The sequence below is a fragment of the Mobula hypostoma genome, chromosome 23, assembly GCF_963921235.1.
Source record: "Mobula hypostoma chromosome 23, sMobHyp1.1, whole genome shotgun sequence".
Taxonomy (NCBI): domain Eukaryota; kingdom Metazoa; phylum Chordata; class Chondrichthyes; order Myliobatiformes; family Myliobatidae; genus Mobula; species Mobula hypostoma.
This window is the reverse complement of record NC_086119.1, coordinates 8,596,238-8,612,831: the sequence shown is the minus strand read 5'-3', so window position 1 is coordinate 8,612,831 and position 16,594 is coordinate 8,596,238. Positions and strand designations below refer to the sequence as shown.

The following is a 16,594-nucleotide window of genomic DNA, read 5'->3' as shown; positions in this document are numbered from 1 at the left end:
GACTCTCGAGGCTCTTGTACCACTTTCCTGATGGCAGCAGTGAGAAGCACTCCAGTGTGTGGTGAAAACTGCCCAGCAGATTATCAGCACCCAATTGCCCACCATTGAAAACATCTACCATAAACGCTGCCTGGGCAGGGCGAAAAGCATTATCAAGGATGCATCTCACCCTAACCATGGACTTTTTACTCTCCTCCCATCCGGTAGGCGCTACAGGAGCCTCCGTTCCTGCACCAGCAGGCACAGGAAGAGCTTCTTCCCTGAGGCTGTGACCCTGCTGAACCTCACATCACAGTGCTAAGCAGTATTGCATCCGTATTGTACTGTCTCAGTACTTTTATATTTGTGTGCTGTAGCACTTTTTATTCGCAGTTATTTTGTAAGTAACACTATTCTTTGCATTTCTGGTCAGATGCTAACTGCATTTCATTGGTGTTCTATCTGTACTCGGCACAATGACAATAAAGTTGAATCTAATCTAATCTAAAAGAGAGCATGTCCTGGGTCAGAGGCCAGGAGGGGAATAGCCTGGTGACAATAACCTTTCCCTCAATGTCTTCAAAGCAAAAGAGCTGGTTACGACTTCAGGAAGTGTGGTGCACAAGCTCCTGTTTACATCAATGGTGCTGAGGTCGAGAGAGTTAAGAGCTTCAAGTTCTTAGGAGTAAACATCACCAATAGCTTGTCTTGTCCAATCGCATTTACACTACAGCTAAGAAAGCTCACCAGTGTCATCTCTTCCTCAGAATTGGCATGTTCCCATTGACTCCAACCATAGAAAACGTTTATCTCCAGATGCATCACAGCTTGGTATGGCAACTGTTCTGTCAGTGACTGCAAGAAGTAGAATAGTGCACATAACTCAGTACATCACGGAAACTCGCCTACCTTTCTCACTGCCTCTGTATAGCAGCTAGCATAATCAAAGACCCATCCACTCTGGGCATTCTCTCTTCTCTCTCCCATCAGGCAGAAAATGCAAAAGCCTGTAAACGTGTACCATCAGAGTCGAGGTCAGCTTCTGTCCCACTTTAATAAGACAATTAAAAAGTCTCAGAGTGTAATCAGTTGAACTTCTGACCTCACAATCTACCTTATGACCTTGTTGTTTATCTGCACTGCACCACCTTTAAATGTAAGACTTTGTTCTGTACTGTTATTTTACCTTGTACAACCTAATGCACTGTTGAACAGCAGACAAGTTTTTCACTGTACCTCAGTACATGTGACAATAATAAGCCAATTTATTAGAAAGTTCATTTTTTATAAACAGGAACCGAGAGAATGATATTTCACAACTAAAAGTTGATTGTCAGAGTAATAATGTGCTTTAAGATTTTACAGTTTTAAAAATGTTATTTCTTGCATGGACCAGCCCTAATCTTCTGGTAAGTTTAACTGGTGATTTATCATTTATCTACCTTGAGATTAATTTTCTTGCAAGCATCCATAGTAGATCTAAGAAATACAAAAGACAATGAAAAACTATGGACAAAGAATGACAAACAACCAATGTGCAAAAGGACAAACTGCAAATAAAGAAATAAATAAATGTAATAGGGTAGAATGTCATAGTTGCAGAATTAAAATTGCTTTATTTAATTATCCTTAGTATTCACAAGATAGATGATAAATTAGACACAAATTTAAAAAATTGGATTTAATCTAATTGCCATTAAGAAAGTGTGGCTACTGGAACTTTGAATGTTCAGGGATATTTTACAGAAGAAAAAATGGCTAATAAGAAAAAGAAGATGAGATAAATGATGCGAGCAGTACTCTAGTGAAAAATAACCTTGGTTTGGCAGATAATTTTGCAGTATTAGAATTACTTTGAGTCATGGTAAGAAACAGCATGGTAAAAATAAAGCCATAAAATATTGATAGAGGTAATTTATTGACAACCAAATAATAGCTGTAAGATGGGCACGGCATAAATCAGGAAATTAGGGGATTGTGTAACAGGGCTAATAGAGTAATCATGGTAGATTTTAATCTGCATATAGACTAGACAAGGTAAATTAGTGATAATGGTAGAGGGTGAATGCCTGGAATGCAAACAAAATGGCTTTCACAGTATGCTATAACAACCAAATAGGGAAAAATCTATTCATTATCCTCCATGTCATTCTCCTGCATTGGTCTTTAAGGGACCCACATTAACCTTAGCTTTCCTTTTTATGTGAATAGTCTAGGCTTTTGGAGACTTTGCAGTCAAACAGTTCCTGCAACTTAAGCACTTCAAATGTTTTAGTACAGTCTCTTAAAGCATTTAAATAAATTTGGTAAATTTAAGTAAATATTCCTGTTCAGAATTTAATGGATTTTTCATTTCCTGTGATTAATTTGATGTGCTAGTATTATGCATTTGTGTATTGGATGTCGCATTATTTATTGTTTTAATAAATATACTAATGTAATTGTTGAACATACCCCAAGATGCATGTACATTGATTTGGATTGATGGTTTAATATTTGCTGTTTATAAATTCAAGCAGTAGAAAAGTATTGCCCATTTAGCAATGAATCATTGTATGCACTTTTCTTTTGCTCAAGTAAACTTGCAAAGAAACAATCCAGTTCTGTAGTGATAAACAATAACATTTGAATCTCAAAGTCCGAATTTGGATCCTGCCTCACTCTATGTAACTTGCAAGTTACTTGGTAGTGTATAGTTCTGAGAACCAAGTTGCTGGTAGATGTGTTCCCCTGTCTTAAAGCCTATTCCCTTGTTACTGTTGGCTGAACACATTAGTTTGGAAGTATAGCGGTTAAAGAATAAAATCTACAGCGATGGCATTATTGGAAACTTCGTGTCCATTTCTCCGTATTTCCTTCACTCTTGACCCATTTTTCCACATTTCCTTCACTCCTGACTTCATATTCACTTAAATGTTCAGAGTTTGAAATCAAGCTATTTTAAATATAGAAATTCTTTGAAGGGGAATGGTCATGTATTCTTGTTATCCAATTTTAATATGTGAGTACTTCATTATTATTGTCCTTTTTAATCCAAGAAATTATTAACATGTTTGAGTTTTTTGGATCTTTTTCTGAATGTAACATTTGTATCCTGGTTTCAAAATTATGTAAATATTTTTGTTTTGAAAAGCACTTTACGTCAGCGTGCAGACCCTGTATACAGCCCTCCTCTGCAAGTATCGGGACTCTGTTGGAGACTGAAAGTTTATCCAGTGAGTTTTAAAACTGTATTTGTATTATCAGTGGATGCTAGAGGTGAAGTCTTTGTTAGAATAACTGCTGTTTGATGAACTTTCAACACAGGATCATTTTGTTGCATTGAGCTTTGTGATTTGAATGAAATATGACTGGATTCAACAACCTCACAACTTTGTTAACATCGCTCAAATCCTTGAGTGGTATCAACTGATTAGAAATTTCAGTAGTTCTATCAAATTTGATTTGCTCATGGATAATTTTCTAGAGATGCATGAATAGTAGACTTAAGTAAAAAAAAAATACGCAGCTTCAGAGAGAAAATTTTAAATATTTACACTTAAAGTACTTGTCTAGATTTTGAAATTGAATACATTTGTGTAGACTTTTTAACGAAGTATTTGCTTCAAAGGAGATGCATATACTACATGTGGTTTTAAATTTTCTTTAAAGTTTCATATAAAAGTTGCTCTTCCTTTCTAGGATGGAAATGGAGTCGTGCGTGGAAATTACTTGTCAGTGTTTCTAGAACTCTCTGCAGGACTCCCTGAAACATCAAAGTAGGTCACTATGTTTGTATTAAACATTTTTGCCTCTTTATCGTGTTGGTTTGTCATTAGTATTGTAATAAATTTTATTTTCCTCCTTTTGCTGGGAAAGTTTATTCGTGCTGTGATTATAATGCATTGGATGATAGCTTTCCGATAATCATAAGGTCATCCCTTCATCTTCATGCCTACTCTACAAGTATTGGGAAAATGTTTGCCTGCAGTCCACTCATAGCCATCATTGTGAACTGTCATGAGTACATTCAGTCTGTTTATATGTTCAAACATATTTTGTTTTTCTTTGATTTCATCCCTTTTTACTCCTGTCATTTCCCCCACTGTTACCTCTTTCACTGGGTCCAAGTAAAGCAATTGTTGAGGTCAACTATTTAGTAAGTGGGAACATAGAATGCATTATCATGAGTACTGATGGAACAGTGGCAATTAAAATTGTAATGGAAATGTAGGAAAAAGCTTCAAAAGACAGTGGGACTTGCTTTTGATTAGTTAAGGGAACAGCCATTATGTAAATTAGCACCACAAGGCATCCTTTGCTTTGTTGTCGCTTTGATCAAACACAGAATATTCTGGTCTCCAAATGATTGTGCAGGAACCAGAGGGTACTATGGTCTTACGATCAAATGAGCTTGTAATTGATGAACTTGAAATTTCACTTCCACAAAATTTAAGAATGCTGGAAAGATTGCACGAGTCCAAAGTTAACTATTCTTCCAATATCTGTTGAAGTGATAAAACCAAAATTAGGAAGTTTCAGAATTGAAATATCAGATACTGATTAACTTCTCTCTCTCGCATTTTCAGCTATATATTTTTTTACTGCGGGTTGACTCTGGGAACAGCTGCTTTATTTAACATTTGAATAAAGAGTCTTGAGTGAAAAAGAATCTAGTGCTTTCCCAGTGTATGTGATGAATAAACTCTTCTTTGCCTTCCAGCCGGGTACAGGTATCGATTATGACTGAAGTTTCGATGACAAATTCTGCTATCTTCATCCAGGGTGATGACTGGACATGTCTAGTCTGGTGGTGTATTCCATCCCTCCTGATTTGGTTAGTCCTCATCCTATCTGGTTTCTGCTCTCCCAACTTGCTTATAATTGAATTCCAGTTCTTATTTAGAGTGGGACCTTGGTCTAAAAGAATTTTAACAAAGATGAAGGACTTGCTCTTAAGAACTGGAATTCGGTTGCAAACAAGGTGAGAGAGGGGAAAACGAATTGGTTAGCCACATCTAATCAGGAGGGGGTATAAATACCACCAGACTAGATACCCAGACATCATCACTGATGAAGATGGCAGAATTTGTCATCAAAACTTTGGTTATAATCGAAACCTGTACCTGGATGAGGTCCGAGAAGAGCTTATTAGTCGAGTGAAATTCACTTAAAAATATTGTTTTTCAAGATATATACTCTTGATAGAATCTGAAGCATCTTGTAATTCATTTCCAAATGAGTTTTGCACCTAAATTTGTTTTCCTTCACTTTACACCTTGTTACAGCTGAGCCTGATCCTGATGTGCAGGTTTGCTAGAGCTGTTGGGAAAGGTTTAACCTAATTTGGCAGTGGGATGGGTACCAGAGTGATGGAGCTGAGGGTGTGGCAATTGGTTTGCATTGTGTAGTGAGATTGAGGAAGGGCAGGCAGATGACGGGGCAAAATTAGTAGGCAGTGGGATGAGCTGAAGTGTAACAAGGGGGCAAAATTGAAAAGGATGAATACAAGACTGAAGGTGTTATATTTGAATGCATGTAATATATGGAATAAAGTAGATGTCCTTGTAGCACAGTTAGAGATTGCTGGTATGTTACTGTGGGCATCACTGAGTTATGGCTGAAAGATTATAGTTGTGAGCTTAACGTTCAAGATGCACATTCTATCAAAAGGACAGGCAGCTCAGCAGAGGGATTGGGGTGGCTCTGTTTATATTAAAAAAAGAAATCAAATCCTTAGTAAAAGCTGACATAGAAGCAGAAGATGTAAAATCGTTGACTCTGGAGTTAAGAAACTGCAAGGGTAAAGGACCCTGTGCAGAGTTATATATAGGTCTCCAAACAGTGGGCTACAAATTATAACAGGAGCTAAAAAATGCATGCCAAAGGGTCAATATATCGATAGTTATGGCGGGGGGGGGGGGCAGATTTCAATATGCAGGTAGATTTGGAGAAAATTAGGTTGGTGCTTATTTTGGATCCCAAAGAGAATTTGTAGAATGCCTATGAGATAGCTTTTTAGAGCAGCTTGTGGTTTAGCCCACTAGGGGATCAGCTGTTCTAGATTATTGGATTTGATTATGGAGGTTAAGGTAAAGGAGTCAATGATAATATGATAGAATTCACCCTTAAATTTGAGAGGGAGAAGCTAAAGTATGATGTATCAGTATTATGGTGGAGTAAAAGCAACTACGGTACATAGAGGAACTGGCCAAAGCTGATTGGAAGGGGACAGTAGGAAGGATGACAGCAGAGCAGCAATGGCTAGAGTTTCTGGCAGGAATTCGGAAGACACCACATAGATGCATGTAAATTCCAAAGCAGTAGTATTCTAAAGGCAGCATGAGGCAATTGTGGCTGACAAGGGAAGTCAAAGAGGCATAAAAGCAAAAGAAAGGGCATATAATACGTCAAATATTAGTAGGAATATTCAAACTTTTAAAAACCAACGGAGAGCCATAAGAGATAAAGGATGAAATATGGAGGTAAGCTATAAAAGAAGATACCAGATGTTTTTTCAGATGTATAAAGAGTAAGAGGCGAGAGTGGATATCAGAGTGTTGGGAAATGATGCTGGAGAGGTAGTAATGGGGGACAAAGAAATGGCAAATGAATTTTAAGTATTTTGCATCAATCTTAACTGTGGTTGCATTGGCAGTATGTCAGAAATTTGAGTGTGTCAGGCAGAAATGAGTGCATAAGGAGAAGATGCTTAGGAAGCTGAAAAGACTGAAGGTAGGTAAGTCACCTGGACCAGATGGACCACACTCCAGGCTTCTGAAAGAGGTAGCTAAAGAGATTGTAGAGGCAATAGTAATCTTTCAAGAATCACTAGCTTTCTGGATTGGTTCTGGAGAACTGGAAAAATTGCAAATGTCACTCCACTTTCAAGCAGGGAGGGAGGCAGAAGAAAGGAAATTATATGTCAGCCTGATTTTAGTGGTTGGGAAGAGGTTTTGGGGGTACTTGGAGGAACATCATAAAATAGGCCAAAGTCAGCATGGTTTTCTTAAGGGGAAATTTTGCCTCACAAATCTGTTGGAATTCTTTGAGGAAATAGCAAGCAAGATAAAGGAGAGTCAGTGGATGTTCTTTACTTGGATTTTCAGAAGACTTTTGATGAGGTGCTGCACACGAAGCTGTTGAACAAGGTAATACAGGAAATATACTAGCATGGATAGAAAATTGGTTGACTGGGAGGAGGCAAGGAGTGGGAATAAAGAGGGTCTTTTCTGCTTGGCTGTCAGTGACTAGTGTATTTCGCAGAGGTTTGTGTTGGGATCACTTCTTTTCACGTTGTATGTCAGTGATTTGGATAACAAAATTTATGGCTTTGAAGAAGCAGGGAGTCTGCAGAAAGGCTTGGACAGAATGGCAATAAAGTGTCAGATGGAATATAGTGTAGGAAAGTATATTGTCATGCACTTTGGTAGAGGAATAAAGGCATAAACTATTTTCTAAACAGGGAGAAAATTCAGAAATCAGAAGTGCTAAGGGACTTGGGAGTCCTTGTGCAGGATTCCCTAAAGGTTAACTTGCAGGTTGAATTGGTTGTAAAGAAGGCAAATCCAGTGTGAGCATTCATTTCAAGAGGACTAGAACATAAGAGCAAGAATGTAATGTTGAGCCTTTATAAGGCATTGGTCAGACCACACGGAGTATTGTGGGCAGTTTTGGGCCTCTTAACTGAGAACCAATGTGCTGGCGTTGGAGAGGGTCCAGAGGAGGTTCACAAGAATGATTCCAGGAATGAAAGGGTTAATTTATGAGGAGCATTTGATGGCACTGAGCCTGTACTCGCGGGAGTTTAGAAGAATGGGGGCGGGGACGGAGAAATCTCGTTAAAATCTATCGAATATTGAATGCTCCAGGTGGAGTGAATATGGAGAGGATATTTCCTATAGTGGGTGAGTCTAGGACCAGAGAGCACAGCCTCAGAATGGAAGGACATCTATTCAGAACAGATGAGGAATTTATTTAGCCAGAGGGTAGTGAATCTGGAATTTATTGCCACAGACAGCTGTGGAGGCCGAGTCATTAAATATATTTAAAGTGGAGGTTGATAGGTTAGGGCTTCAAAGATTGTGGGGAGAAGGCAAGAGAATGGGGTTGAAAGGGATAATAAATCAGCCATGATAGAATGGTGGAGCAGAATCAATAGGCTGAATATGATCTTTTTCTTTTCCCCGTCTTTCAAAGAACTAATAGTGCTCCTGTGGGTATATTTTTCATCTTGTCTTTATATGTACTGACAATTTTAAGTAGCAGCATCTAAACTGAAAGCAATGTTGAGTTCAAATGTTTGAGTCCTTCATCACTTATAAAGGCTTGCACTTTAGATGTCTCCATTAAAGCATAGTGTATAGAATGTAATCTGGTAACAGGTTAAAGAAGACATTAAGTGCTGATCCTTGTGAGACATACTTAAAATGTTTCGAAGTTTAAGACTTGGTTTATTATTTAAGTTGGTCAAAGATTGAGAAAATTAAAGTTTTTGACCTTTTGTATTTGAACAGTTCCGTTTTGTACAGAATCTGTGAAGTTCTCCATACTTTGTTTCCAGGTATGAGTACAGAGTAGAAATGGTTCATCAAGTCTCCAATGACCCAACCAAAAACATAATTCGCGAATTTGCCTCTGATTTTGAAGTTGGTGAATGTTGGGGTTACAATCGTTTCTTTCGATTGGACCTTCTTGCCAGTGAGGGTTACCTGAATATGCAGAGTGACACTTTGGTGCTCAGGTAAGCAGGACTTTGGGATTATTTTCTTCATTTGAAAATAAAATTTTGTGTGCAATTCCTGATTGAAGCAAGGGTTACAAAATTTTATTCAATTACTTTGGAATAGAGCCATATGTTTCCAGGACTACAGTGGTTTTACATTTTTTTTAAAGTCTGCCAGTATTTTGTAGAATACTAGCATTCTTTCAAAAATAAAGGATAAATTTCTATTCATACTGTTGTTTCATTTCACCTGCAGGTGGCAGCAAATGAATATAGTTACCGTTGTTTTTTTAAAAAAATGCTAGGAGCCTAAATTGAGTTAAAAGACATTTTTTTTGTAGGCAGATTCTGAATGGAATTCCAGTCATAATGCACTGTTTAACTCACTTTGCAAAATCTAGTTTGCAAATTGATTATTAACAATGAGAAGTGTCTCAGTCAAGGCAACCTGTTCAGGATTTCATCTTGCAGGTTGAACACCCCTAATATGAAAACCTTAAATCCAAAAATTTTTCTTGTGCTGTCATGTCAGCACATGGAAAATTCCATAAGGTGCTGAGTAGATTCCTTGGCAAGGCACAGGTCTCTGTGTGCACAGACAGCTCTGAGAAGTGGCCAATATATGTTATGAACAGAAGTTAATGAGAAATAGAAACACTACATAAAGTGTGAAATAAAGATCTCGATTGTGTATTGAAAGTGGATTTGTCAGGTTTGGAGTGAACACAAGTCACTTAATGGTATGTTGATCATGAAACGTGCAAAGATCTATCATGACAAACTGAAAATTTGAAGGTAATTGTGAATATTCGGTAGGCTGGTTGCAGCAATTTAAGAAAAGACATGGCATTAAATTTTTAAAGATTTGTGGTGACAAAGCGTCTGCTTATCACGAAGCGGCAGGGAAGCTCATTGACGTGTTTGTCAAGGTCATCACTGATGGAAGTCTTAACACTCTGAATGGCTGCATCAGTACATGTGTCTGATGAACAAGTATAATACTAAGACTGCTTACCGGTAGCACATAAATTCGGAGTCGGGAATGATGGCAATGTCAAACAGTCACTGTCTGTCTGCTTAGGTGGCCAAGGTAGTGAGAGCTTACCTTTCTGATAGTTCAATGTACACATTATTGTTTCATGCACAAAATTATTAAAATATTACATAAAACTACCTTCAGAGTATATGTATAAGGTGTATATATAATGTAAATGGATTTTGGGTCCCATCCCCAAGTTATCTCATTAAGTAGATGCAGTATATTTCAAAAATCTAAAAAAAAAAGGCGAAACACTTCCAGCCCCAAGCATTTCGGAGAAGGGGTGCTCAACCTGTACACTTACAAAGGTCACTTGACTGTTACTTGAGGGTCTGGAGTGAGTCGTGGAGATCTAATTTAAATGAAAACTCTAAACTGTGCCACTAATACTAGTAAGAGGTTTAGAATTGAAAATAATTGCTGTTCAAGTACACTGGTAAGGTGTAATTTTATATTTTCTGATTTTCATGGCGTTATCAGAGGAGAGGATTAGATAATTAGATGCCTCACGCAATTTCAAGGTCCTAATCTTTTCGCTTCAGGTGCTTTTTTGGTATTGGCTACCCTACACAGACACACACCCCTTTCTTGATGTCACAATGATAAGGAAATTCAGTAGAACTAATAAAAAATTTTTACATTCAGATCTGAAGACATTAAGATATGGCAGCTGTAGGTACAAATTTGCATTTTCTGTTGAACCAGGTTAATGGAAATATTTTATCTGCAAGTTCTTTAGAAGTATTTATGTTCATGATTTTATTAAAATTTTCATGCAGCAGATGTAAAAACAATAGAATTTGTATCACCTAGCACGACATTTGTGTGTCATGTGATCCAATGTCATTGGGAAAATGACCCAAAAATGAAGATGGAGAAAATGTTTTGACTTGCATAACGTTGAGTCTGAATCATCCATGCATCTGACAGTAATAGACTGAGGATCTCAGACAAATATGTTTCATGAGGGACCTATCAATCTGTGACCACTCATTCTGAAGCAAGTCTTCATATTGCCTGTGTCATCACCGATTAATTGGACTCTGAGAACTGGCACTCATTCCTCAATCATACTTTTATTTACTTGTACACAAAGAGAACAGCATGGCCCCTGTCACTACAATGTTCTGAAGCTGTACAGAGAAATGCCGTTTTTATATAGAGTTGACTAGCCGTTATGAATAATGACCATTTGTGAAGCTGTATGTTTAAATTTCCTTCTTCCAATATCAATCACATTCATAATAGAGGTGTTAAAAGTCAATAGAAACTAGCAACCAACGATACTTTGAAGTAATTATCCCTTGGTGTGTGTGGCTTACACTTGTCTCTGTATGACAAATGGCTCCCCCACCACGTCTAGGAAAGGGAAGCTATACTCTTCAAAGACACTTCTGAAACATGCTTTCTTACCTGGGCTGACTGCACATTATCTGCATTTTGTGCTTGCCTGGACCTTCTGTTAACCCTTTCGTTGCCGCAACTTAGCACCTGTAAAGCCTGCTGTCAGCAGCCTACTGGAGCAAGTCCAAGGGTGGTGGTGGTAAGCTGCTGTGGTTAACTTTTTAAGGTAAGTAACTTTGGATGTTGTGGGAGGAAAATACTTAACTCTATATTGTTGCTTCTCAAGCTAAATGGGGATTTCAGTTGCGTTTTCTTTAGAAATATTGGAAATTTACATCTAAACCCAACTCCATCATGTTTCTCTGCTTCTGTAAAATATAATTTTGGCAAAGTTATTATTTGGTCAAATTCATTTTAAGAGTTCTTAATTCTATATGTCCATCTTTCTCCACCCCTCCTCCCCCCCCCCCCCAAACCTGTCTAAATCGTACAGGTACCAGGTGCGTGCACCTACATTTTTCCAGAAATGCCGTGACCAGAATTGGTACATCAGCCAACTTGAGGTGGCTCAAACAGGCTACATTCAACAAATCAACAATCTCAAAGAGGTAAATTTCTGTAATCTACCTTCATCCTATAATCAAATGGGAACTTAAACAGCACTGATTGACATTTGATCTTGATGAATGGTGCTTCTTCCTGAATATTGTACTCTGATGTAGCTTTTCAGTAACTGTAGGTTCAGTCACTAGCTACATGCCTGAGTTATACTGCAACCCCTGTACTGTATTGCTATGCGGATTTATGAATGGTGTTTTCTTCCGTGCTTAGTTTCGCTTTGTGCTATAATAATAGTTTGTAAATTTTTTTGTATTAGAAATTGCAAATGAAATGGAATTTTTCCATTAAACTGGTTCAAATGCAGTTTTGTGAAGTGATAATGGTTTATGATGTCTTTTTATTTTTGGTTCAAATATTTTGTACCAGCTGTGTTTTTTTTGTCTTGGAGGAAATAAAGCTTTTCATCAATTGTTTTGGGAGGAGCTGTAGGTCAAATTTATGCTGTTGGTGTGAATAGCATATGCCATTAGTTAGCATTGACTTTTACTTGCATAAATTTTAATTTCTTTAAGTGACAAGTGGTCATAAATGCAAATTATAACATTACTGTGGCAAGTTCAACAGGCAAATGGGGCCTGATTAAGCAGGAGAAGCTGTTGTACAGGTCTATTAACAGAAGTATGAATTAAAATGTATTCAAAGTGAAATTGAGTAGATAAAGGTAAAGAAGATAAGGGCAAGGAGTTTGAATCATGACAGAAGATTAAAAACACCAGTAACTTGGATTATACATTAAATAGGTTTAACATGCCATCTATGAAAAAAATGGAAAGCCAGTGCCGCAACTATAAACTGAAACAAAGATAAAATGTTGGAAATTTGAAGTGTGTGTGTATCTATTTTAAAAAATGCTGCAGAGGTGCTACAGGTCAGTAGCATCTATGCTGGGGTAGGGTTAACATTTTGGCTTGATCACCTTTCATCCAGTTTTCCATCATTGCCAAATGAGGAAGTTACTGGAGAAACTTGTGAAGGTTGTAGGGCTTATTGGTTATTAACAAAAGGCTTCACCAGGATTGTTATAGAATGAGGTTGCGATATGTATGACAATTGGCTAATAAATATAGAAAGCTAGAATTGCTCAGCCAATTGGGCAGCATCCCTGGAAGGAGAAGCAATTAATGTTTCAGCTCCAGGCCTTCAGTCAGACTTCTTCTTGTATACTAACAAGTGATTTTATTAAAATTAATCAACTTTTACAGTAGGTAGTAGATGATATAACAATTCAGTTTTTTTATCTTAAAAAAAGCTAATGAAGTACCGGGAATATTTTACTGGCCGTCACAGAGAAAGGTTTTGTTGCACAAGAAAATTATGATTAAGCACAAGAAGATTAATTACAAGAATAATTATGCATAGTTCTGTATTTCATAAACTGTTGCTGCTGGATTCCCTTGATTGTTCATCGTCTTGCTTCCAAGCTTGTTTTTTTAAAAAAAACACCGCCTATAATACGACAGCAAAGTCTCAGATCTTGATATTACCACTTGGTCCATGTGATGCCAGCACGTACACTATGATCATCTATAACTTCCTGCTTGATTAATGCCCTCATTTTAATAATTGATTGTGTCTCTGGTTGTGTAGCAATTCCAGATGTCCACGCTTTGCATTTGGACACTAGTTTCCCGGAGTATAGCCTTCCAGCCGTAATAAATTAAAGAACAGTTAGTCTTGTGTCTGTTTGAGAGATAATTCATCTAGCACCAGGAGGTCAAGTTGCAATTCTTGCTCTTGTGCTTCTCTACTCCCATTTTCCTGTTTGTAATTGGAACAAAATGCATGTAAACATACAATTAAAGTCCTTGGATGATGAGCACTACCAGATTAAAAAGTAAATTCTAGCTTGTTCTAATTCGTCTTAATGTGCATTGTGGAGGAGTAATTGGAGATGGCTGACCTGGGTTTCTCTACAACTGATTGCAAAGAAATATGTGCCTATCACCATAAGAACCTAACAGGCAGATGTAGGAGTAGGCTATTTGACTCCTCATGCCTCTTTTACCATTCATTAAGATAATGGTTGATCTTCGATCTCTCTATCACTTTCCTGCACTAATCTCATGACCCTTTGTAAAGAGATCAGTAGATTTCCAATTACTAGTTATCCATACTGTACAGATTTTATTGCACAATAAATGCCCAACTTGCAGTCTGTCCACTGCTCGGTTGTATAATTAAGGTCGATAATGTATCGGTGCTAATCATTTGAATACCTTCTTTGATATTCTGTGGCGTGTCATGTAAACTGAATTTGTGGTCTCACTTTGCTTTTGCAGTTCAGTCTTTAATCAATGAGATATACTTTTTATGTTACTGTTTTTGAAATGCAGTACAAGCAGTTTTAGATGAGATGTTATCTTTTCTCAGCATCCAATCTTGAATTTTTTGAAGCACTGATGTGTTGGGGGTGGCTGAGTAAAGGTACTTCTCTACCAAAGAAAGTGTAACATACCTCTTCCCTCTGCTAGCCTGCAAATCACCCTTGGGCAAGGTGTACCCCTGCTTAGCCTCCAATCAGGATCACGTGCAGCTATGGGAGCAGTTGGTGGATAGTCTGGTACATATCGTAAGTTCTGGCTATGTGACCACTGCCGCCAGGCAGACTATCTCTGAAGAGTATTGACAATGGCTGGGGTCACCCATCTTGAAAAGACACTGCGCAGAAGAAGGTAATGGCAAACTACTGTAGAAAAATCTTCCAGAACAATCAAAGTCATGGAAAGACCGTGATCACCTATGTCATATGAACACATAACGAACAAATATGTTGAGCTCAACTATATGAGAACAGTTTTCCAAAATAGCTGCCAGATGTCTGAAAGACTGTTTTGATGTTGAATGTAAAAAGAGTGTTACTAAAGCTTATCACTCTTTATAGGTGTATTTGTGCTTGGTCTGGGAGAGAAAACTATGGGAACTAATCCTCATAGAGAGAGTGGATGATGGCCAGTTCACTAGAATAATCATTTTGCAACAGGCATGTTTTGTTTCTAAGTTCATTCCAAAATTTGTTTGTTGCTGGTAAGGACAGATAATCCTAAAACAATCAATGATGTTGAACTGGCAGTATACAATCAATCAAATGGTGAATGGTATGTGACTTGGTGTGAATCTATAGATGTTGGTGCCACATGAATAGCTGGAGGAACTCAGCTGGTCAGGCAATATGTATGAAGGGAAATGGACAGTTAATGCCCATTTCCTCTGCTGATACTCCCCAACCAGCTAAATTCATCCAGTTTCTGTGTTGCTCCAGATTCCAGCATCTGCAGCTTCTTGTGCCTCCATTGTAGCTACTCTGCTGTAAATGTTGGTGTCTGTAGCTGCAGCCCTTCTCCTCCTCTGTGATAGAGGATCTATGTAAGCTGTTAGAGTGGTCGGTTTTCTTGGTTGGATCATACTCCCAGTTGATATTGGATGGCACTGATTGGCCTCGACACTCCATTGCAGATAGATGGTACTGCTATGCTTGGCTTTCTTTCAAACTTGATTTATTGCACAGAACTGTAAAAACGTTTTTTTCTTTAATTGTGGAGGTTTTGATTTCACGAGAGGTTCTAAGAACTTTTTAAGCTTTGAGTATCACCTGCTGTAAAAATGCATCTGTACTAATAGAGAACATCTTGTATTTTGGTAAAAAGGACAACTTCAACACATTAGTTCAATTTTGAGAAGAATCGTTCCTTCATTGTTGCCTAGAAAGCACTGTCAGGAGTGGTGGTGAAAGCAATTATACGAGAGCCTTTCGCAAGTCTCTTGGGTAGGTATTTGAATGTGAAGGAAATGGATACTGTAGGCAGAAGCAGTTGGTTTAACTGGGCATTTGATTACTACTAGTGGGCTGCAGTTACTGTTTCTATGCTGTACCTTTCTACATTCTTTCCATTTCCAATTTTTTGAGATCCTGCAACTTTGCAAGTGGAATACCTAATCAAGTCAACAAAACTGCACTAACACAAGATATTCTACAGATATTGGAAATCTTGCTCAAAGTGCACAAAATCCTGCAGGATCTCAGTAAATCAGGTAGCATTTATTCCATTCCACAGATGCTACCTGACTTGCTGAGTTCCTCCAGTGTTTTGTCTGTGTTGAGCACAGTTTTACTTATGTAATTCACTTAGATGTAATAGAATCCAGAGTTTTGGTTATCGATGCACCCTGCTTATGAGGGATTAAGGAAATGGTTTATTTTATTGTGGAGTTGTTGACCTACTTCCACATCTGATATCAATGAAGCATGGATGGCCTCATTATCTTCTGCTATCTACCTACTGTAAGAGTCTATATATTCATCAGTGTTTATCAAATGTATGTGTCTATCGATTTAAGAGTCCTTCCAACATTCTTCAAGTGAAACAAAGACATATACTTGTTCATTTAGTTGGTCAAGGAGTGCACTTTATTTGGTGTATTTTAAATCATTTGTGTCAAGTATCTCTACCATCTGCATTTTCCCCTGTCCCTATCTTGACTTTTACAGAGATTGGCCATTGAACTTTCACGTAACAGAGCCTCGCAAAGCTTGTCACCACCCAATATGCGCTTGAGCCCACAAAACAATGACTGCTCAGATACCAGGACAAAAAAGCTTGCTTGTAATGAAGATTTGCCAGCAGAGGGTGCTTGTTCAGCTTTAGCAGTAAACCAGGTTAAAGAGGAGGAGGAAGAGGACAAGACGCCACAGGACGACTCAAATGTAGGTGGTTTTAGTTGTGACTACAAACTTTGAAAATCTTCCAAGCTGATTTAATGAAAATTCAGGTCAAGTCTTCAGGGAATATTTTGAGTATCTCAAAATCATACAAAAATCAGATATTGCAAACAGCTTCAAAAAAAAAGAACTATAAAAATGCTTAATTCAGCACAGATGAATATGCCTACAAAGCTTCATTTTTGAGGCT

General features: G+C 37.8%; 1 protein-coding gene across 12 annotated transcripts in view; it reads left to right on the top strand.

The window, feature by feature from the left end:
- Positions 1 to 16,594, top strand: part of trim37 (tripartite motif containing 37) — a 158,598-nt gene that overhangs the window by 27,585 nt on the left and 114,419 nt on the right. For all 12 annotated transcript variants that reach the window (XM_063031586.1, XM_063031587.1, XM_063031582.1 and 9 more), the window contains exons 13-17: positions 3,113 to 3,194; positions 3,661 to 3,737; positions 8,522 to 8,701; positions 11,560 to 11,674; positions 16,174 to 16,389. In XM_063031586.1, coding sequence (XP_062887656.1) covers positions 3,113 to 3,194; positions 3,661 to 3,737; positions 8,522 to 8,701; positions 11,560 to 11,674; positions 16,174 to 16,389 — 670 coding nt within the window. The remainder of the gene's footprint in view (positions 1 to 3,112; positions 3,195 to 3,660; positions 3,738 to 8,521; positions 8,702 to 11,559; positions 11,675 to 16,173; positions 16,390 to 16,594) is intronic.